The 24,609-nt window shown below is 37.4% G+C and overlaps 1 protein-coding gene across 23 annotated transcripts in view; it reads right to left on the bottom strand.

Moving 5' to 3' along the window:
• SOX5 (SRY-box transcription factor 5) overlaps window positions 1-24,609 on the bottom strand; it is a 643,908-nt gene that overhangs the window by 242,187 nt on the left and 377,112 nt on the right. For 20 of the 23 annotated variants that reach the window (XM_057405230.1, XM_057405225.1, XM_057405229.1 and 17 more), the window contains one exon: window positions 11,249-11,480. In XM_057405230.1, the coding sequence (XP_057261213.1) occupies window positions 11,249-11,479 (231 nt within the window). In that variant the 5' untranslated portion in view covers window position 11,480. The remainder of the gene's footprint in view (window positions 1-11,248; window positions 11,481-24,609) is intronic. The other 3 variants (XM_057405235.1, XM_057405236.1, XM_057405237.1) reach the window with 1 other exon arrangement.

Genomic DNA, 24,609 nt, shown 5'->3' on the forward strand with positions numbered 1-24,609 from the left:
AAAAGAAGACTGCTAGAATATTCACACACAACCCCCCAAAAATTATGAACATGGCTACTTCTACAAAATACAGAACATTTAGACAGGAATGTGCGTTATTACTTTAATTCCACCGTGTACTGTGAATGGCATTACTCTCACCTAATTTTAGCCTCAAATTAGACATCTAGTCTAAACTAGTCATCAAGGCTCCCTCTATAGTCAATAGACGAGCACTTTCAGAGGGTAATTCATCTTTCTTGTCTTAGATGCTTATTTCAAGATTGGAAAGGTTCTTCTAGGAAGGTGGTTATCTTTCTCCATAAACTGTGAAGAGAGTTCAGACATCTAACTTTTATGTGCCTTAACTTTGGTGAACTGAATCTCAATCTCACTTTACAGCATTCAAGAATCTCCATGAGTTTGAAAACACTAACAGACCACAGATCATCATGGATGAAGGACAAGTATAATTTCCATTATAATAGCATATAAACTAAGGCACAGACAATAGAACTGAATTGCCAATGATAAATCAACAAGTGGGAAGCTGGGAACAGAGTCTAATTTCATCCAGTAAACTGAAAACTTGCCATTTTTGTTAATATTTATGAAATTACAAATATGGAGTCCAACAACTGCTCGTGGTATTTTACAGAGCAAAATATACAGGCCCTAAATATAAAAGCAAGATTTCAGTCAAATTCGTTTATTCACATGGAAAACTAGGGAATTCACTGTGGCCCTGTGTCAATACATTACCCAACACTCATGTTGACAGCTTCAAAACTGAAGCTCTGGTCTCTGCCCAAAAGCTAAGTTTACACTGGCCACAAGCAAACAGGAAAAGTACATCATCTACCACAGACGTATTCTTTGCAGAACTGAATCACACTATTTTCAATTTCGTTTGTAGATACATAAAATTCTAAAAACTGTTTTCCAACAGAATTTAGTAAATTGGTTTGAAAAGAATTTAAATGAGCAATTCACGTAACTATTGTGAATGCTCAATCTTTCTCCCTCATATTCTACATTTGTTACTGTGTCAAGAAAATATATATTTAAGAATAAAAAAAGGGGGGGGAGATGATTTGCAGATTTTACATTTATAGAAGTAAAGATTATAACATGGACATATATACAACATTAGCCACATGCGGGGGACAAACTCAAGTAAGTTGAGTGTTTTGAGCTCTGAGATGCAGAATGCTTTATATTCCCAACAGAGCTAAGCACAGTATAGCAAATACTTATTCACAAAAAAAGAGCAGGCCATTACCTCTTATTCAAAGCTTTTTTGGTCAAGTTATCTAACTACAGATTTCTAAATGACAGGGATCAACAGCTGAACTTATCACCCTAAGCTCCAGTTGTAACCTATGAAGAAAAATAGGCAATTCTAGGGTGTGATTTCTCTGACCTACTTAGAAGCTAAGTTAGTATAAAATGAATCATACCCTGCTCTTCCCTCTTTAATGCCAGTAACCATAAAGTTAAACCTAAAGTTACTAGCTTACCTCTGGACATAACCTCTGTAAACACTGAATCTGACCAGCCCTCACCCTTGAATCCTCACCCCAAAAGTGACATTGTGATTGACATGACAATGCCTTATGTGTTAGCAACCACATTTATGGTAACTTTCTTCCTGTATGAAAGAAAGCCAAAATGATCTCTTACTGCAGCCCTATAATCAACAGAAATTTACTACTGAGAGTGCTGTACCAAAAACAAAACAAAACCCATGGATTTAACTGAAAATTAAAGAAGAAACCAGCTTTCTCCTACAGAGTCCTAAATCCACTAAGCTCTGCATTGTGTACGGTTGTGTTCTGGAGACCCACAGATCCTAGGCAGCTAGATGGTACCCTCAGTGAATGCTACTGCCTTTGAACATCAATGGATCAAAACCTGAGCAACCAACTGCAGGAGTTTAAAATTAAAAGAATGAAAAAGAGGCAAGTTTCACTTACAGTTTCAGAGATGAAACACACACTATAAATTCAATCTGAATATCAACACAAAGAAGGGTCTGAAGCACTGATATTTTATATTATTTCTGGCTAGGAATATTAATAAGCAATGCAAGCTTCTACTACTGATACAACGTAGCGTATAGATACACATACAATCTACTGCAGTAATTCAGACTTGAGATGTCAGAAGGATTTTACCTTTTGCTATAATATTTCTTATTTTGTGTCATCAAACACCAATCCTACAAAAAGCTATGTGCAGCAGGAGTTACAGTCAGTGACCTCTCCTTCCCTCCCTCTCGCTACCTTCAGCATTAGGTTCCAATCAACCGGATTATTTTGCAGAAACAGGGTCATAAGATAAGCATTCTGGGGCAAGAATGTTTCTTTTTTCTGTCTCTATAAAAATAAATCATGTTCTGGGTACAATATAAATAAAGATAATAACAATTTGATTTTCGATTTTATTGGTCTATGTTTCAGACAATGCATATAATTTGCCTGTTGCCTTTACAAAGCACAAAAAGTTAATCTTCATAGCCCTTTTTTTCCTTGGGATGGATTCAGTTTTAAAAGCATAAAAAAAGGATGCTGAAGCAGACTATTTCCACGCATAATTAAAATCTTGTTTACACTGCTCTGGCAAAAATTATGCTTAGTTAAACTGGGCACAAACTCCATTCACCTCTATTCATTGGTTTATCTAGTGATGCTAAATTCACAGGATTCATCAAGTCTACTTCTCCTTTGCAAAGAGCAAAAATGCCTTATCTGGTCACACAACTGTATCTAATCAGGAAAAAGAAACAAAGAACTTAAAACAATGTTAAAAGAGATTTTGCAAATGAGGCTGGCCAAACTATTCAGACAAGCCTGCTGCCCCAGACATAAATGACTCTTTTTAACAAAAAAGTTTGTTTCCTCTGTTGAATTGTCTTGAAACACTTTGGAACATTGGCTGGTGCAGGAACACTGCAGCATGTTGATCTGCTCCGTAGGGAGGTTGCAGCATGTGCTGTAGAAGTTAACCCATCTATGTTAGATGCTCATACTTAAGCAAACACATATTGAAACCTGTAGTCTGTATAGCCATAAGTCCTTCTCCAGCCATGGATCTCCCGAGAAAATTAATAAACCCTTTAATTTCACTGATATACTCAAGACAAGAAGTAGTTACCTCCATGAAAAAAGAAAAACATGACTGGATGACATGACACTCTAAATGCTAGCAACTGCCTGAAGCCACATTTTCATTATCACTCCAACCTTCATTACTTTTGGTGAACCTGCAAAAGCATTAGGAGTGGCAAGAAAAAACAGAGAAAGAAAGCACAGCTTAATCCAATTTAAGTTTTTATAATCTGAGAAAATGTGCAAGGCAAAAAGTATGATGAAGCATTTCACTCAGCCATTAAAAGGACAGAGGAAAAATTGTAATAGGTAACATCCTAACTATGAACACAAACATTTGATAATGAGAGAAGAGACTGTAAAACATAACTGTGAGTACGGAGTGTAGCAGAAGGTTCTGGCACTGTTAGGAGCTGATAATCACAGAGATTCCTTGCAACCCTTAAATTCAAGAAACCATGACCAATACTTCACAATGTATTTCAGTTTTGGTATATCTCTACCGAAAGTAGAGCTGCATATAAAAAAAAACACCATCCTCCAGTTTATTGACATTCTGCCCAAGCAAATAGCACAATGCTTTCTTTTACTGTGCAATATCTTCGTATGAGCTATTTACTAAAAGGCTTTAGAATGGATTTAATCATAAAAATGACTAAGTTAAATATTACTACAAACAGAGTAAGAAAATGGGCAAGGCAGAAAAAGGTTTTCAGAGGACAACTGCAAGCAGACAGAAAGTGATAGAGCAATATTGTTCTTATGAAGCTGGTAATAGAGAAAACAGCTTTCTCACCTGCAGTGAAAAGAAAGGGACAAAACCACATCAGCTGCTTGGAGGAAGTTAAGTGGATATGGAAGCTCTAAAATGAATGGTCAACTACTGAAAGAAAAATTAGTCATGGTGTACAAAAGCAGAAGTTTGCATTATGCAAGGGGCAAGATATAATCAGCTTAGGTTCACACATCCCTTTCCTTGAGGCATGCGCCAGATAGAAGCATGTAAACCTGGTATGCTGGTCTTTATTCTTACAGTTACATTGTCAGCCCAAGGCCACAAACTTCTTAACAGTGCAGAAGCTTGGCCAAAAGAGATAGCATCACTGTTTGAAAGGAAAAGCACGAAAACGTAACTACATTACTTTTGCCTTCTCTTTCCAGAGCCACGGAGAACTGGGGGTTTAAGTGGCAGCAGAGTTTCTGCCTCACTAGAACACTGCAGAGATTCACTATCACCAAAGAAAGGACAGTGCTTCAGAATAAATTTGAACAGAGTGATATAGGTGATGGACCTGAACTGGAGAAACTACATGAAGTCCACAGCTGTTGTTTGAGTTCCAGTAGGATGGAGATAGCATAGATCCTACCTGTACTACGTCACACCTAGGGATTGACTTTTTGAAAGTAAAAGCTATTATCAAGAAGTAGGAGCACTTACATACAGTCTCTTTAAATTGTTGCTGAAAAACTAAACTTGCAGTCCTGCTGGGGCTTTCTCTAAACCCTTGTCCTCATCATTGCTCTTCACACCAGTAGCTTCAAGATTTTGTTTCAGATTTATGGTTATCTCCTACTTCCCTCTGGAAGATATCATTGTCCCAGTCTTCTGGGTACTGTCTGCAATGCAATGTACCACTGTGGGCATGCTGCTACACCTCCAGGCCATGAAAGCTCCATACTTCACTTGGCTGACCTGGCAGAGCTGATGCCAATGCACTCTTTGCAGCAGAGATGTACAATCTTCAGTGAAATTGTCTAGCAGGTCTTAGTAAGGTGTGTAACTGAAAACTGAACTACTTACTGAAGGCAGTCTGGATTGAGATATTAATTTGGAATGAAACCACTGTGTCCAATGTAGAAGTCCTAGGACAGATGACTTTCCTTAGAAAGATGGCGAACTTTTTTTTCTTTTAAAGCTTACATATTTTTTAGGTTTTTTCATTGTAAGAGATACCATCTGGTTCAAATACTCCTACTGACTGTGGCTTTATGGTTTTACCTATATTTTTTCCTGTGGAAGTTTTCAGCTCTTCATTTAAATTATGTTTTACAAGCCTTTTGCAAGAAGCTTAAGTGAAGATATTTTCTAGTATGAAGTCAATGAATTGATTCCTAGGCATATAACCACTTACAAACAATGGATACATACAGTTCCCATCATTTCTATAAAACAAAGGTATTTACTTTTCTTTTGATTATTTTCTGCTTAACTGCATTCAAATGAATCCATTAAAAACGTGACTGCTTCACAGTAAGATGATCTTCAGCAAAAACAAACAACTGCTGTTTCCACTTCTCTCTTTAAAAACTACAGTCATCTGCACACTGTATTTCAGGAAATTTATAGATGCTAAGTCTGGTTTTGATTTGTTAATTTATTGTTTCAAATGTAGTTCCTCCTGCTTGGAAAAAAAATGTTTTCCTACTTCATTACTTATTTATTGTTCCCTAACCAACCTTCAGACCTTTCAGAGTCTGATCAAAATACCAATGGGTCATCTCAAACTTCAGCCTATTGGCTTCAGCTGGAATGATATATCCATTCTGATCCTCCATGTCCACAAGTAAGCAAAACTCACTGTATCAAGAGAGTGGTAGAATAAACCAAGGGAGCTTCCATAAACTAGCATACTGCTCCTGAATTGCACTATAGCTTTGATCCCTGCCTCACGTGAAGAATTAAAACATTCTCTTTATATTTACTTGCCCTATATGGGACCTGCACAACAAGTAGTTTGCACGTGATAGCTAAATATTATAGGTATTACTTACATACATAGATAGGACAGGACTGGAGAACCAGGATAACACAGATCATGGCAAGGACAGGCAGATTATAACGACTTAAATGGCAGATATTTTGTTAGGCAGATATGAGAGGCATCAAAACTTTTTCTAGCTCCACCACCACTGGTTCTTAAGGACTGCAGAGAGTTCTCTAGAGTCTGGACTAAATGACCCAGTAGGCAACTTCTACAGCTGTTTGATCCGTTCTGGCCGATTCTTCTTTATTTGTTCCCTTTCCTAATAGCCCGCAGAGCCATCCTCTGAAACAGAGCAAGTGTAAAGACTGAAAAGATCAAACTCCAATACAAGCCTGAAATTTTATCTGTGGAAACTGCTTTCATGTGCTACTTCTGTGGTGATATTTATAATGCAATGTTTGTAACAATGCAATTTCATCATCTTATAAATATCAATTTACCATTAAGAGAGGAAGGAAAGAACACCAAAAAAAGACAAATGAAAACTTACCACCATTTCTGCTTTGTTTTAATTGAACTAGTCTTGTTCAGATAAGCCTGTCTATCTCTTACAGAAACAACAGTTTATAGTTTAAACTGTGAAATTGTGTGTGTGTGTGTGTTGCAATTACGGTGCCTGCTAACAATTTCATACTGCCACATTGCACATATGGCTTCCAAGCTAGCTTTATCTGAATCTTTGTGAATCTATTCTCCGTGCTATTAAACTGAGCACATTCCACATCGTTCAAAAGTAATTACACTTTTGTCTAGAGTGTAGGAGACTGCTCTCCCCAAACAATGAAATTCTCATTATTAGAGCTGGCACAATAACGGCACTGGTGTTCACAACACTGCGCATTGTACCATCACAATAACTTATCCTAAGCTTGATGCACAAAGGTACACTGGAAATTAAAATTTCTCTAAAACCACTGTGGTTTTTCAGGTTTTTTTAATAGGCATTCTTTAGCTCCATATAATTAGAGTCCTATTTGACTTTTTAAAAAGCTATATGCATTCAGATTTCCATTCTCTTTGCAACTTCTATATAGCAGCTAAGTGCTCTAGCTGCCTGTTTTTCTGATCCAATACTATGCACATGCTGATAAACCCAGACCAATAGGTGAAATACAGGCCAGGATGTATGTGATAAGCGAATTCAGATGCAGCATTAAACAGCCCTTATTTTGGAAAAGTGGAGGAAAAACATGAAGCAATGAGCTGGTAAGCTCTTTGACCACTAGTAGTGCTGTTCTTAATATGAACAAAATGTCTTAATATTATTCCTAAATTACAGAGAAATAACTTAATTACCCACAGAAATGCAACATTTTTTTTAGTGTGAAGCAGTAAAGCTACTTAATGGCACACTGTAATATTTCCTATCAACTAAAGCACTGCTGAAAATGAATTCTAAATCCCACTGGAAGTATAGGACAAATATGGACTAAAATTGCACCTTACCAGTTTGATCTTTTAGTCAGAACTTCCTTTTTTTACCTTTCACACACCCCCCCCCCCCCCCTCCCGAGATCATCATTCCAGTATTTGGTTGATATTCTACAGTTAAGAAGAATGGCTGAACTTGACCACAGCATACCATGCCCTGCCCATAGTGTATTTTAATCAGTGCTTTTAGCCTTGATGTCTTGTTTTCAGAAATTAGCAGAGAGACACCACTGGTGAAATCACTAGTCTTGAGAAGCAGCAAAAGCAACATGGTAAAGCAGACAAACAGAAACAAATTATATAAACCCTCATAACTTGCATGAACTAAAACTATCTGTGCTGTCCAAATACTGCAGCCTGAATAGGTTTCTTCAAACGAGGTACTGACCAATACTGTAATTCCTCAAGTGTTTCCCTGCAAAGCTTAGAGACTTCTATGAATGTCCTAAGGTGCCTCTTAGATATATTTTAGGTCAAATAATTTGTCTTGTATTTTCTACTGAGCCTTCGGTTTAAGTCTAATATATTGTTTCATTTTTATCAATGCAAGAGCTTTCCTACTTACAATAAGCATCTAGTTTCTTCTATCAAAAGGAAGACAGTTTGGGATAGAGTTGTCCCTGCCATTACAGAACCACAGAAGGGTTAAGGTTGGAAGGGACCTCTGGAGGTCACCTAGTCCAACCCCCAATCAAGCAGGGCCACCTAGTCAGTTGCCCAGGACTGTGTCCAGATGGCTTTTGAGTATCTCCAAGAAGGAAGACTCCACAAGCTCCCTGGGCAACCTGTTCTATGGTCAGTCATCCCCACAGCAAAAAGTGTTTCCTCATGCTCAGGCGGAGCCTCCTGCATTTTCAGTTTGCACCCTCTGCACTAACCTTTCTCTGGCTTCAGTTCCAGCATTCTCAGAAATACCCTGTTCATTCTGATAGGAAGTTGGATTTTGTAGTTTTTGCCAATTTCTGGTTAGGTTTTAAGATTTCGTTCTAGGGATTTTGCCCTCCTTAAAAAAAAATAAATTACCCAGCATTCTGAGCAGTGTCTCTAACTTGGCAGTTGTTACAACCTGGTAAAGTGGAACACGGTAAATTTTCAGGCGTCTCAGTTGGATAAACTGTTGAGTTATCACTCTAGTGCAATCAGCCCTTTGCCTTAAGGATCCTATGATGTCCCAGCTGGTCAGACTTGTAAAAGGAAACACAGCTGGAAGTAAACTATGAAACAGAGGGCCAATTAGCAGCTAGGAAAGTGAGGCCAAGAAATTGATTTTCAAGGTTGAAATTGTTTTCCTAACTGCTCCTTCATGACCCAGTGCTGAGAGGCAGAATATGAGGAGTCAAGGATGGCTATGGTAAGAAGAGGAATTCAGCTACACAGCCTACTGGTAAGACAAAGCCGTGTAATTCCGTACCTTTTACAGACCCCTTGGCTGTGGCTTTCTTCTGCCAAGACTGTTCCCTGTAGCTAACACAGAAAGATCTCTCTGGATCTACACCATGTGTATCTAAGAATCCCTTTGGAGAAGAGCCTTAGCCAACAACCATGCACAAAGCAGGATGAGTTTAGAGGAGTGAAGCGGAGTGATGTACTACATGATTTCAGACTGACTACATCTGATCCTGTCTTACTGGACATTGGAGAGACCTATAAAGGTGTACCCTGCTAAGGACAGCATGCGGCTGTGAAATGAGAACTCCACGGTCACTTGCAGACTCGGTCAGTAGGTGTAGTAGCACAGCTGACAAGCTATTAAGAAGTGTGAAACACACTGCTAGAGCTCTATCAATAAAACTGTATTGGACTGCACTGTATGGTGGTGTGCGCACATGTGCATATGACTGGGTTTGCTTCCCAGACACTACAAAATAGCAGAGCATGTCAATCCAAACACAATAAAAATGACCTCTGTAATGCTACCTTTGGGAATGATTTCTGTAACTGCTAATTACTCAAACTGAAGTCATCTAAAAGTTATCCAGCACCAGGTTCAGTTACTTCCTTCTTGTAACTACGTATCACAACAACAGAGGGAGTGATTATATATATATTACTCATTTACACTGATCACTTCCCTCTTTCTGGAGACACACAGGCTACATCCTTTCTCACCTACTTGAATGATGATTTTGACAAGACACTCCTCACTAAAAGAAAGACATTACCAAGATGTCACATTCATACAAACTGACACTTTTCTTAAATATGGATGAAGACAAAACCAGTCCCTGCAACCCCCCAGACACACTTTCGATAAGCCTACAGCATCCCACTACTCCAGCGAAAGTGTCTAAATCATGCAGTAATTCGGTATCTTCTATTAAAAAGAGACAGAACACACTGTTTTGACATCACATTAAATATAGCCTTCATAGCAGCAAGTAACGCTAGATAATCAGCTAACCTTCTCAGTCTTAAAAACTATGAATGAATAAAGAAGTTAGTTAGTTAAAGAGCAGTTAAGTCATTTCAGTGAGGTACACTTAAAATACTCCTGCTGGTCTCCATAAAAGACAACAAAGTTTCATTTCATTAGGGTCTGATTCTATACTCCTAGTGTCATTTCAAGTTTATCTATTGACTTAAATGTTATCAGGAACAACCCTTTATCTTCAGTACATTCTCTTAGAATAGGCCAAAATACAGCAAAGCTCATACACCAGTAACATTACCTAATTTCCCATTGGCTGGAACTGTATAGTAATGAATTTCATCTCCATAAAACATATGATAGAGAATGAGAAGTAACCAAGCTAGTAAAAGATAATGCTGTGTCTGCCTGCAAGTAATTTTTTCAACAATGTTCCTTCTTCATTTAAAGTTGCAATAACAAAGTAAAATTAAATATTCCAAACCACTGTTTGAACTTAAGCATTAGACCAAAAAAGAAGAAAAATGCATTAGGATCAGTGAGTTATTCTGTCTAGGAGAGTGACTACCCAGTGACTTGGTCCTACGAGTAATCATAATCCCTAGGGCTTTTTACTTAGGGCTTGTTACATACGCGTAAGGAGCTCTAAGGGCTTAAATACCGCTACAGAGCTGTTGCAGGCTTTTATGAGAATACACTATCACCTATTTTGCAATGCCTTTTAAAAAGCCTTCAAATATGCAGGTCCATTCATTATCTCCACTTAAAGTGAAATTGTCAGTGCGTTTGACAAAGTGGGGGACTAACAGAAAAGTTACAGTCTATTTGTAAACAGGCAAAAGCTGAGTGTGCTCACACTAGAAAGTTTTGGGGAGGTGCCTAAGCCCTGGGGTTTCAATGCCTCTCTGCACTTTTCCACCTTTGTAAGAATGTATCACAGCACTCTGCATGAAGGGCCCAAGCACATCAGGTTATGATAGTGACACTAGCAAAGAACAAGGGCAATGAATTAAGCGCATGGTGTCATTTGTAAAGTGCACAAAAAGGTGGGAATTCACAAGTGAAAAAGTAGAAGGCTAATTTAATTCCATAAGCACAGCAAATTTACTTGTAGGTATCTGTGGCATGTGAAATACACATCAGACGTGAATTTTTAAAACAAGCAAAATCCAAAGTTGCCTTTTTTACCCTTTATACAGACTTCCGTGCCTTAACTATTGCATAAACTTGGCATTGGGGTGATAGTTCAGACACCATGCCAAACATGACTCTCACTTACAGCATTCCAAAATCATTTACTGTTTGCTGAACACATACACTTCAAATCCACATCGCTGCAGCTAAAAAATCTTAGCACCCTAAATGCCAGTAGGCAAAGGTGAGGAAAAGTAGGGTTTGCACTGTGAGTGATTTAGCGTTTGTAGTGAAGGGTAAAGGCAGTCCAGCTAGGTCAAAACTTTCACATTATTGTAGTGTGTTCTGTATGTGTAACTGTGCATTGTATACTCCATAAAGTACAGATCTTGATGCCAAAGTACTGTAGAGGCAGAATTCAAAGAATGGATGTAAGCACAATAGACCATTAGCAAACCTACCATTGTGCTGTGCTGAGAAGTGGGAGTCCTATGGCCACAGTTCTCTTGCGTCAGCAGAGAAACTGGCTGAAATTCCTCAGAGTGAGGCTTGTTGGGAAAACTCACATGCAAAGGAAGGTGAAAGGCTGGGAGCCCGTCACTCTCCTCTTCTCCCACTTTCTGTCTGCTTGTCACCATGGCTACCTCTCCATCTGCTTCCCCATACGGAGAGGCTGGTCGCTTGGAAGACATCCTGGAAGGAACAAAAGAGAAGAAAATAATGAAACCTCCAAATAAATCCTTAATGCCGTCATTGTGTGGTTAGGGGCCATTGTAACAGAAATGCCTTTTTTGTGCTGGCAGAGAGCAGGAAACCATCCAAATACCACTGCAAAGCATACACAATTGGGAACAATGGCCAAGCAGGTAGCAACAGAACAGTGGCTTGTTTGTTGTGAGAATAATACACTAATATAGCACTCTCTTGTATTCTGGCTTCTTAAACATGAAAATTCACCTAAGAAGACTGTATAATGAAATGCAATTCCTTTAAAAAAGTACCCATCTGGTTTTGCATTTGCAAGAGACTCTAAGAAGATAGAATGTCTCCCGATACAAGCTACTGTCAACTTAGCTTTTCAGGAATAAAAATCTGCACATATTTAACCATAACTGATAAAAAAAAAGAAAAAAAAAGAAGAGAAGAGAAGAGAAGAGAAGAGAAGAGAAGAGAAGAGAAGAGAAGAGAAGAGAAGAGGAAGAGAAAAAAAAAGGAAAAAGAAAAGAAAGGAAAAAGAAAAAATATAAAAGAAAAAAGAAAAGAAAAAAGAAAAGAAGAAAAGAAAAGAAAAGAAAAGAAAAGAAAAGAAAAGAAAAGAAAAGAAAAGAAAAGAAAAGAAAAGAAAAGAAAAGAAAAGAAAAGAAAAGAAAAGAAAAGAAAAGAAAAGAAAAGAGAAAGGGAGAAAAAGGGAGAAAAAAGAGAAAAGGGAAAAAAAAAGAAAAGAAAATGGAATACAATAAAATAACTTGCTATCAAGACAAAACTCATCTTTATAAAACTTCACCCATGTGAACAACAGAGTACTATAGTCATGTTGCAAGAATCTTTTCAGGTTCGCAGATCTGGGATAGTAAAGCAATTAAAAATTTGCACATTATTTGGACAACACAAATTCAGGGTTGTACTAAGTAAATGAGGATTTTTTATCAAAGTACCCTATACTTCCCACCTACAGTCAGATCAGGAAAAGACACATATAAATGTAATATACATTTATTATAGATAATAGATGATATATCTATTTTCTATATAAAAAAGGATACATACAGCAGGCACTGTAAAAATCATGCAAAAATCCTGACTTAAAGCTCAGGCCCACATTCTGAAATTTTTGAGACTTTATGGTAACACTGTTCTGATAGCACATGTATACCTTCAATTTTTTGAAAGACTGAAAGAATCCTTAGTTCATTGGAAAATGCACTTTTCATCCAAATCTGGCAGTGCTGAAGATTTTATAAGACAATCTGCACCCAGAACACTTCCAGCTTCATCTTCAAAATAGAGGGGTCCAGTGGAGTATTAAAAGGCAGACAACTTCTGGGATTAATTACAGCAACATTGTTCATGAAAATCAGGGTATGTGCTTGGATGGCATAATGGGTCACTGTGCTAAGCAGGGGCATCTGTAATAAGGAGTGGATTGAGAAATAAATCTTATAGGCATAGTCAAAAAGAAGAATAAGTAAAAAGGAGAAATATTTTATAGAAAATAGTAAGTTATTATCAGAAAACTGAAGACTATTGTATGTAAAAAGTTAAAAAGACAGGCTAAAGTAATACTGCTCCTCCCCAAAAATCTGGTATTTATGATTCTAATTACCCTATCTTGATTTTCCACTTCACAGTTAAAGGACTGCATTTCAAAAGCCCAGCAGCCTCTTGAACCATGTGTGGGGTTGCTGTGAGGTGGAGCATGTCCATACGATTTGGCATATTGAGCACGAAATGATTCTTAGCAGCAGTCAACTGGGTCTGAAAACAAACAGTGACTTTAAACAGCCCTTTGTTAGGACTTATTTCGCTTCTACTGATCTCATTTTGAGCTTTGCTTCCTAAGTCAAGTTAGGTTATATTTAAAAAAAAAAATCAAAAAACAACCCTCACCACCAAAAACCCAAGGACAACAAAAACTCAGGCAAAAAAAATCCATACCAGAACCTACACTCAGCTGCACACTGCCTGTTCTGAAAACTACCTATTGCCTGTACATAGAGAAGCAATCTGTATTTTCTATTAATGTTTGACTTAGTCCAACAGACTAACACTTCATACATCCTACCTGAATTCTGTCTTCTACGCTTTCCCACCTACGTGTCTGCAGTGAAGCATATGTATAAAGACAGAGATCGCCACATAGACTCTTACTGGCAGTTTTCTACTAGCCCACTGAATTCAGCATTTTGCAGCTATGTTTGATGTGACAGATCCCAAGCTTTTCTTCTGCAGAAACCATGCAACTCCCTCCTGAAGTTAACGTGAATTATTCATATTCTGCATTGCACCCCACCAAGATATACATTTGCTATCGATTTTGAGTGTGACATTTTTGTTACTCATTTCAGTGCTGCCTTAATAGAAACTTGGTTTTTTACAAAATCTCGCTTTCTGAAAATCAGCGCTAAGTAGTTGTCTCTATTTTGGCAAACAAAAAGGGAGGGACACAAAATCATTAGTTGATCATTCCGCAGCAACGTTCTATACTTTAGGACATTTATATTCAATAAGACATATGAAAATATTGTAAACTGTCTACGAAAGTCTCCACGACAATTCACTTTGACAATAAAATACAGAGGATGCCTTGGTTTGTATTGATTATTTGGGTTTTTATATTTGTATATATATATATCTCCAAATTGTATCAAAAACCTCCTACTGCTCTTAACCCAGAATAACCCAAATTCTGTCACATAGCTTCAAAAGAAGAGTTTGACTAGCACGTTGAAATAAAGCTCTTCTGCTAACTTTATTAGTGAATATGTGATTTCCTCTATTGCGCTCAGATAGCGTGCTGTAGATCATCATCGCCTTCTGCTTCTTACTGCTCCAAACAGGGATGAAACCATTTTCTGCAGGGAACTTATAAAAAGAAGCAAGGAAGGCAATACAGGTGACCACCTCCTTGTACTAGTAATAGCAGAGACTATTATGTTTTTGATCTAAAATGAAAACCTATAGGTTGGACTGTAGGCCAATCTAAGCGATAGTAGAGACGAAGAAACTTTTTCCTTCTTCTTGCAGCTTTTTTAAGACCCAGTTTAAATTACAAGCCATGTGCCCATTAGAATTCTAGAAGGCTAACAAATTGCTAAAATGGCTAAGGCAGCAAAGTTGAGGACTATGTTAGTCTTCCAAGTGACTACAACACTCAAAAAAATGGATGCACAACCCTAGGTAAGGATTATAGAGCTCAAATGATGACCACAATTTGTTTTCAGGTACCTCTGTCCATAGTCAGTGCGAGTTAGGCATAATCTGGCCTTTCAGAAATCTCATCATCCCTTTAATCTAAAATACAACCATCAGAGTTTCACAGAAACTTACCCCTTATGAACACACTGGAATTTTCCACCAGAAAATGGAAGATTTAACTAAATAAAGAAATACATATCTTCCTTTAGGAGTGTATTCCAGAAGGACAGTAATTTACAGAGTCTATAGCAGCAAAGGACCAAATCTCTTACAGGTTCATGAGCAGAAAACCACATGATACAAGATAAATTCATTCACAGATGGTCTTTCATTACTTCTACAACTTTATTGATCCCTTTTCTGAATTTGAAATGGTCTTTTTTTTCATTCACCTTCATTTTCCTATTGAGCTAACAGTACATTTTACCAGATTCTGCATCTGAGATGCAAGTAGAGTTCCCGTTATAAACAATAAGGAAAGAGAAACAGCTAAAATTCTGAATAACAATGTTGTCTGAAATGGAGCCCTTTCAAACAGGTCTAGGTCTAAAGAAGGACTGGAATTAACCCATCTTAAGAAAGGATTGCAAACATCCTTGATCTACTCTCAATGATAACATGACAGTTTACAACCTACACAGTTTCAAGATCTTTTCCTCAAATTAGTTTAAACTCAGAAGGGTTTTCAATTACACCCCTCTGAAAGATGGTTTACAATGCAAAAGGAACAATCACTTTCCCCAAACATCAACTTCTGGATAGGATTAAAGAAACCCAAAAAAAACCCAAGATACATCTCTCAGAAAAGTAGCAATATGCTGGACCAGATTCTGAATCTAAAAAGGTACCTCTGCAGATTAAACCTTCTGCAATTTAAAACTGCAAGAAGAGTTAGGTTTTTTTTTAAATGCCATTAACCATCTCTATTGATTATAAATAGCTAAATAGTAATTTCTTAGACAACCTAAACCTACAGAGTTCAGACAGTGGGACACAAGCAGTACTCAGCCTACTGTAGGGACACACTGAAGTTTTGAAGGGTATCCCTACGCTTGATTTTTATCAGTGGTTAGGCTGGAACTTAAGATGAATTCAAATACAACCCTGTTTCTTAAAAAGGGACCCTTTTTTTTCTGTTTTAGAAAGGTTTCTTACTATGCAGAAATTGCAGTAAAAAACATGCTTTTTTGTTAATTTTTCATTAAATAAATGCTTTTCCTGGTAGCAAGAACAATTTTTCTTTTTCCCCAGGGAAGTGGAATCTCTGTCTAACTCACTCTTAGTCCACAAATATTTGATGCGATTCATCTTACAATAGCTTCTCCACGTATTTCTTTAATCACATTCAGTTTACAACAGACTCTTTGTAGGCTTAAACTGATACCCTGTGTCTGTTGATCTCAGTGTTTTTGGACTGACTTCATCATGGCTGGATTTTCCTACTGGAGAGAGCCTGAGCTACACTTTGTCCACACAAATTGTTTCCTCATGCCATCACAATTATTGGTTCCATCCAAATAATTTCAGGGGACCAAATAACCTTTTTTTCTTTTTTTCCCCTTCAGTTCAGTGTCTCACAGAAGTGAGGATCTTTCCACAGCTCTCTTTTTAAATTATTATTAACAGAATCTCATTTAAGTGATCCCACTACAGCGCCATTTGTTCATTTGGTTGAGTTAATTTCATGTAAGATTGTAAACCCAAAATAAATCTAAAATGGTATCCAGTATTCAAGGAGATAGTGCCCTCTAGCATACAACCAGCATCCATCCTGACATGATCGCTCATGCCACAAAATTTCACAAATTTTATGTCATAAAACTCTAATCTTGTTACGTTAAGCAAAATACCTCAGAAACATTTCAGATACCCACAAAAGCTTTTGGAGAAACGGCTTATCCATGTCTTCAAAAGTGACAAACACAGATGTGTCAGGAGAAAAAGATATGAGGCCATAAATCTTAACTTGTTGGGAGTTAATTAAGGGATTCATCAATCACTACACAGCTCACCCTATACATACACAGGCAAAATCCCATCAGCTGCCACAACCCACTGCAATCTACAGGTTAAAAACTCCCAAAGTCCCTCTGTTCTGACTATTTATAAATGACTTCATATAATCTAGCATTAAGACCTGTAATTATAAAGCAGCATTAAAACAGGCCTGCATAGTTATGGATAATTATAGTTGGTACACTTTTTAAGGAAATAAAAAGCTTTTCCATTCAAACACAGGCTTTGCCTTTTTGACAGCTCCAAGTCCACGGGATGTAGAGAGATGATTTAAATTGTATGTCAAATTTTTTTGACTGTGCAAGACTTTTTTTCCCTTTATCAAGAGAGGCATTGTTGTTTTCTCACCATAACTAGGCGTGACAGTGCCTGACTGGAGTCACATAGCCAGTTTCTGAATCGGCATGAAAACGTTCACCTCTTGAGTTTCTCTGGCAGCTATAAACTAAGTCTTTCTCATGGGTAGAGTTTAAATCACTTGGCCCCATACATCGGAGACATGCACAGAGCTACATTCTGAAGAGATGCTCAAGGACAAGAAGAGCAGATCTGATCCTCCAGCAGCAATGTGGAGGGTCGTTCCAGCTACCAGCAGCATCAGGAATTTACTCACTAACGTGGCCTGATTCCAAACCAAATGCTATACACTAAACTAGTCCCAGGAACTTCCACAGGATTCAATCTGACTCTCTTCCCGATCTGCAGGGATATTTCCCTCTAATTAAAGTACATGTCAGAAATCTGCGGACTCTGCTTTTCCACAGGAAATACTTATGATTACAGACAGCACCAATACTGCATATATCTAATGTGAAAGCATATACACATGCATATAGATGTACAAACACAAGCTTATCCAAAATGTCAGCAATACATTTGCCTCATCTCTGATCACATTCAGTACTAACATTCATATTCCCAGGTTTATTGATGCTGTTATCTCTCTACAGACAGTCCAAGCGAAAGGTGCTAGCTAATAGTAATGACTGTCTCCATTTCATTTTGGCCCTAAATTCATTCATTATTTATGTACACTGAATAACTAGTACCTTTAGAAAAAACCAAAACAGCTCTGTTCACTGTGACAAGATTACTTGTGTAATAAGGTATTACTCAACATGAGTAAGGGTGGCAGACTCCCACACTCTGTCCCACTGGGAACTGGAAGCCTGACTTGTTTCTACACATACCACTAAAAACAGACTTCACTTGGCAATATCTTTGAGTCATTTACAGCCTGGTTTGGAATTCTTTACTGAAGTAATTTTACAATTAAAACAAAATAAAATAAAAGAAGCAAACACCTCTAATCTGCTAATCAATAAAAAATGTGCATGAAACATGCTCTCATCTGTCACTCGCACTGAGATGGGATAATCTGCTAATCATTACTTTCTAGATCATATCAATCAGCCATCTTTTAAAATGCATATATGTCACAAGGACGTTGTGTTATTTGCAAAGGGGTTTGGTGAACAAGTCGTAAGTTTGTTAACACAAATAAAGATCTTTATGGCACAACCTGTGTAAAATTCCTGTGCAGCTTTCTATTATTATAGCTGCTGCAAGTAATCCTATGGTTAAGGCCACTCAATAATTTCCATTTTACTCAGCTCACTTCCTCCCTTTGCTTTCCAGATTTTCTTCCCTGTATGTGGCAACTTTAACCAGTTTAGAAGATTCTGACAAAAAATGGGCAGGAAATATGTTATCCCCTATCTATTTTAAAGTTTGCATTTTTATGTATAGTAAAGTATCAGCAGCTTGGATGATAAACCTGATTTCCACATATTGTGGAACTGTTTTTTGAGAAAAGGTACCGTTCAAAATTCCAGTGGTAAACTCTAATTTCAACAAGTTTTGAAACCCTTTAATAGGGAAGTTGTTGGAGATGTCTTTCAATAAAATGTTAACTAAAGCCTTGCAAATTTTTTCTTCTTTTATTAGAGAAAATTGCCAAACTTTCTATAAACTCTATGCTCTTGACCAAAAATATATCATCTACATTTTCTTGCATTTGCAAGGAATTTATGCATGAAAAACCACTGTAAAATCAAGTCTAGTCGAAATATGTTGTGAAAAAAGTTTGTGTTGACTGTTTCTAACCTGCATTACGCGAAGATTTTCATTAACCTTTTGAAGCAGGTAACTGGAAAAGATTCTTTGTGCACAGCTAAGTTATTTAGCCTGAAACAAACCAATCTTCAACTGAACCATAATCTGTGAAATGATCAAGATAGTATATTCTATTACTGCAAAAAGTGTTATCTAATTCTTTTGTAGATCTCATGCAGGACTTTGCATTATTGTCTCTGTTTTGTACAGGAATTAGTATGTGTTAAGCAGGAACATTTAGTGATTTACCCAGAGACATCATACACTCAAAGTAAGCTTTAGCATGAGAACTTGCATCCTGTTTTTGTTTGGTACCTGTCAACTTCATAAGCGTTTTGTTTTTCACTAGTCTGTATGTCAACTAAAAAAAAAAAACAAAATCTAATAGTATATTTATAAACCAGCAACTACGGGATCAGATTTTAGTTCTGCTGAAAAGTGTGTTTCTAAAAGATCAAACTTCAAAACCTGGATTTTCTGAGAACTTCTCAAAGCCAGAACAGACACGTACTGAAAATGTGGTTATGGTACAGGCAACGTAACCGTAATGGTGCAGTGTCAAAGATGATGAGCATCTATCAGCACAAACTCTGAAACAGCAGGATGCAGGCATTGTTGATGTTTCAAGTAAACTGAGCCTGATCACTGGCTTCTTTCATGCAAACGACTCTGCTTGGATGATTTTGAATTAAATCCACAAGCTCATTTATTTTCCAGTGCATCCTCAAATTAACTCTGGCTTCCTTCGCCTCTACCCCCCCAACCTTTCAGAAATCTACCTCCCCCCACTCTTCAGCTCCTCATCTATCTTGCTCTTTTACTTTTTATTAGTATTATTATTTTACATTTGTCCTCACATTGCAGCAGAAATACCAGAGTTTTGGTTTTATTTCCATGCAAAGTTTAAGGAACTGATCACTGCTGAAAGTACTATTGCAATCACTGTGACACTAGGTAATCATTACCCTTCTGCCTGTTGAACTACAAAGAGGAATCTCGTCAAATAATTAGAGATTTCAGGCCTTGAAATTTCACTGTACAAACTAATACTTGAAAATGACAGAAAAGAAGTCAGGCAGTCACCAGACGCTGAGTGGGAGAGCTGTGCTGCATGCTACAAGGGATCCACACATCACTCACAGACGTGCATACCTAATTTCCATTGACATTGAGTGAAATGAAGGCAAAGAGTTGAAAAAGCTTTAAAATTATGACAATTATGAATGACTGACTTATTACAAAGAAATCTAAGGAAGCACAGGCTCATTCTAAAAAAGTTAGTTAATATTAAAACTTTGCAATTTAGGGAGCTTATTCTTGGTCACTCGTAGTCTTTCTCTAATCAAGCTGACATAAAATTTTCTTCAAGCATTATTAAATGATGAATTACTTCCAGTAGAATCAACATTAATAATAAGAATTCTCTCCCAAAAGATGCCCAGAGTTCAGTGCAAGAAGCCATTCTTTTGATTGAGGTCTCAGTAAAATGACACAGCTTTTCCCACTGTTCCATCATGCCACCGCTCAGCAATGAGAGTGCCAAAGAAACAGCTATAGAGCTTGAAGTCCCCTCTCCTTTCCCCCTCAGTTACATTTCAAACTCAACAAACGGATTTATTTATTTCTGTGTATAATTACAAGCAAACCAGAAACAAGGAAATAATTAAAAAAAAACTCTGGGTTTTTTCCCCACTTCATTCTTGATTTCCCTACTGGTAATTTCAGAACAGTAAGTTTATATTGCATGTACATTTGCTTCTAATAAATGTACATATAATTGCACTTACGAAATAATTTCCAATATACCCACTGATGTTTATGCATCTGAACTTACAGTATCATTCTGCCCTTATATAAACTCTTACTCCGATCATTATTCACCTACACATTTGCATCATGTCTATCACTTCATAAAAAATGCAAATAAACACGGGAACACACAAGCATACATGTTCATACCTCTACTACATGTTTCCTGGTAAAACTGATCATGCTAGTGAAGTATACATGCATATCCATTCATAGCTTGAACTTACATCACTGAAATATGAGGCCTTCAAAAAACTTTAGTGGGAGCAGTATTGGAGCCTCAGAGAACCTATGTGTGCCTTTGAGAATTACAGGCATAGTGAAACGTTTTTGTGTCTGTGTGCACATGTGTGTATGAAAAAATATACTCAGGCAGAGCAATGTCTCTAATGGATGTAAGCATTTTCTTTCAAATGGGTTAATTCCAGCTGCTTAGAATTTTTATTATTTTTTCTGCTCATATGTATGTGTGCGCTCCTCCCTTTTCAGAGGGTTTACACACGACAGGTGCATTCTTGGCCCAGGAACCTGGCATTCTGGAGAGTCCGAAAAAAAATAAATGAAACTGATCTTGAAGATAAAGTGACAGGGAATAAATACATTATTGCCTTTTATATGTATTTAAAAAAAGCCAAACCCAAAACCAAACAACACAAAACCACAAAAAGTTTAGAACATTTATAACGTCTAAGCAATTTGAGGTAGAATTTTCAAAGCTGAAAAGAGATTGTTCCAAAGCCCAGATGTTGCCTTTCAAAAACCAGTGAAAATTGCTGCCTCTGAAAATTACTTTGAAAAAGAGTAAACCAAAAATTGTTTCAGTAAAAATAATTTTAGTCAGACATTCTGATATTCCAAAAGAGAAGATGAACTGGTTTTCAGGCAGTTTTGCACTCCTGTCTCCTACTTCAGGTCATCTGCAGAGTCATGCCATCTCTGTTCCAACAGATAACTGCATGAGGGATAAACCAGAAAAGTTTATGGCATGATGTGATGGCTCCTGCTTAACTCACTGTGCATACTGTACTGTGAAGCCTTCTTCAGTCGTCTTGTGAAAGGTTGACAGTTGTTATACTGTTTTCCTACTTTTTATTCATAAAACCACAAGAATTACAAATCTACATTAACAAGTGTGTGGTGTAATCACCCATCATAGCACATGTCTGTTCACTCACAGTAGTAGTGTATAAGCCACTTCCACTCTGTAATCTGATTCCTGAACATGCATGTTCAGTCTAAAGCGCTACTGAACACTTCTCAAAGCTGTTGCTTGCCCATATTAACATACTTCCTCACCACTGTAACGGCACATGCAGGTAAGTGGATTAACTTCAGCTCATCACTGTCTAAAAGCTGACTTTTTTTGCTTTATCTGATTTAAAAAAAAAAAAAAGCTTGTCAAATTTTAAAGACAAGAACAATCATAAACAGCTGATAACTTCGCAGTTTAACAAACGCTAGCCCTAGACATGGTTGGAGCTGTTAGCTATGAAAAACATAGCTATTAGTCATATAACACACGTGTACGCTTGCACAAACATGTATTGCTATACAAAGTAAAAAAAATAATCCACAAATATGAAAATGAGAGACTGTTCTAAACAGACAACATACCTTTAGGACCATAAGGAGTGTCAGATTTTACTTTAGAAAGGCTGCAAGTGGCAGGCAGTGAAACACAGTCACAAAAAGATGTCCACTACAAAAATCTTCAGGAGTTGTAAGGTGGGACAGAAAGGAGGAGAAAACCCCTTAAAATGGTATCTTTCCCTCCAGCAAAATTCATAGGATATCTGCCATGCACCCTTCCATAGGTACTTTGTCTACCTTCATGTCTGTTGTTCAACAGTGATTCCCATCTGGCTCCACAAAGACCCAGCTGTATAAACCAATGCTGTCAAAGAACACAGTTAAGGGATGGATAAAACAGGGAGGGGTGTCTAACATGCTGACCACTGACTGAGCTTGCAAGGATAAAGGAGCCTTGATGGAGAGAAGTAATCATCCATTGCTGTTTGTTTATTTTACCTCCTCCACCACATACTGGAACCTTTTTTGTTTTTTCCATTACCAAAACCATCCCCCACTGAGTGGCCTTCGTGATCTAAAAGGGGCAGAGCCCCTCTTTCTTAACACTGGCAAGTTTATGTAGGCAGATTCATTCAAACACATCTTAAACATTTGGCTCTTCCCCTACATCACGCTGTCCACACACTGCTTTCAAATACACTTAAAAAAAAAAAAAATGACCATTAAAATGCTCTTGCCTACAACTGTTTTTACAAAGAAGTATTAAAACAATTTAGCTGTCTAAGGCACATGGAGGTCCAACTTCAGATGAGAGCTACAGTCTTCTGAAAAAAATAAATGTACATTACAGCAAAGTAAACCTGGCTATTATTGCCATAACAAGTGGCATAATAGCTTTCTTGAAAAGACTTCTCCCATCAAAACCTTCTCCCTGTTGGGGATATACCTAATTATAGGTGAATCTGAATCCAGATGTTCAGATCTAAAATGTATGTCATGAGTATTACAAGGAAGATGGCCAGTGCATGGAGAACAAGTCATTCAAAGGGCACCATTGGCCCTGAAAGATGTGAGCACCTTCAGATTTCTTCGGGCTTAAGAAGTGTAAGTGCTGCGCATTTTTGTTGAACAAAAAAAAAAAAAAAACAAACTTCCTTACTTCCTATGTATTTTACTCTCCCCACATATACACTGCTTTTTTATTTTATTAAGTACATGGATTTGGCACTGAGAACAATTCAAGCATGAATCCCTATAAAAAGACAGTGCACGAGCAACAGAAAGTAGATCTCCCAGAAAGCCTTTCAATGTATCTGAAGATGATGATGATACTGGAAAGAACACTACCTTAACTGGAAGAGGATACCCAGTCACATCATGGGCTACCTACTGCAACCAAATTAATTGATTAACAGTAATTACAGTCACATTAAACTAGGACATTTAGAAAAATTGTAGATTCATTTGTACCAGATGTTAATGAACATTTCAGTATCACAGCCTGATCACAAGCTATGTTTTCAAGGTTATCAGCCTAAACAGGATACTGAACACAACAAGAAAGACCTACTGTCCCATTTTTAATTTCAAAAAGGTAATAAATAGCTTTTGATTTGGGTAAGTAGTCATCTGGCAAGCTCTACAGTTGTCTGAGTGACACCTAAGATAGAGAACTGGTTGACCGAAATGCATCACACAGATTTAATTCTGCAGTACAGTAACATCCTGTGGCATTGATCATTGCCAAAGAAACACACACGTTGAAGCTGTGACCAGGTAGTTTACTGCTGAATACCCTCTACACCACAGTATGGGCTACGAAACAAGGACATAACATAAAGATTTCAGAAGATGGTAACTTCCCCTGTGACCCCACATAACGTTACTGAATCTTCCAGGCTCCCACTTTTTCTACTTCCACATAAGAAGTAAGAATGTTTAACTGCCTTTATAAAAAGCTGTGCAATCTATAATTTCCTTTTCTTAAAGAAAACATTTTACTGGTGATCACTGTTAGTACTACTTGCTTGTATGGTTAATTTACCTGATGGTTCTGTGCATCCTGACACATAAGCAAGGGCAAAAATTAAGTACTTTATTCAGCTACTGCATTTTGAAATTTCAAAACTAAGTTTCTTCATATAGCCCTGCCAACAGATCTTAAGAGTATTTTCTTCTTTTACCTACGGACTATATTTATGCAAAAATCTGTCTATTTTCCGTACAGTTATAATAAAATAAAAAAAAAACAAACAAAAAAACAACTGCCCAAAACAAGCAAACAAAAAACCCAAAATAAAACTCCCTCCCCAGCATTTAGCAGGAGAATGCCACTGAATCCTTTTCAGTACTGCCCAGTTTCACTGGATTGCCTTCTCTGCTCTTCACACAAGATGAAAACTCACTACTTGTCAGACAATGCTATGGTAATTTACGA

Source organism: Pezoporus wallicus, unplaced genomic scaffold, assembly GCF_028554395.1.
Source record: "Pezoporus wallicus isolate ANWC-B61680 ecotype Strahan unplaced genomic scaffold, APGP_CSIRO_Pwel_v1 contig_6789, whole genome shotgun sequence".
Classification (NCBI taxonomy): Eukaryota; Metazoa; Chordata; class Aves; order Psittaciformes; family Psittacidae; genus Pezoporus; species Pezoporus wallicus.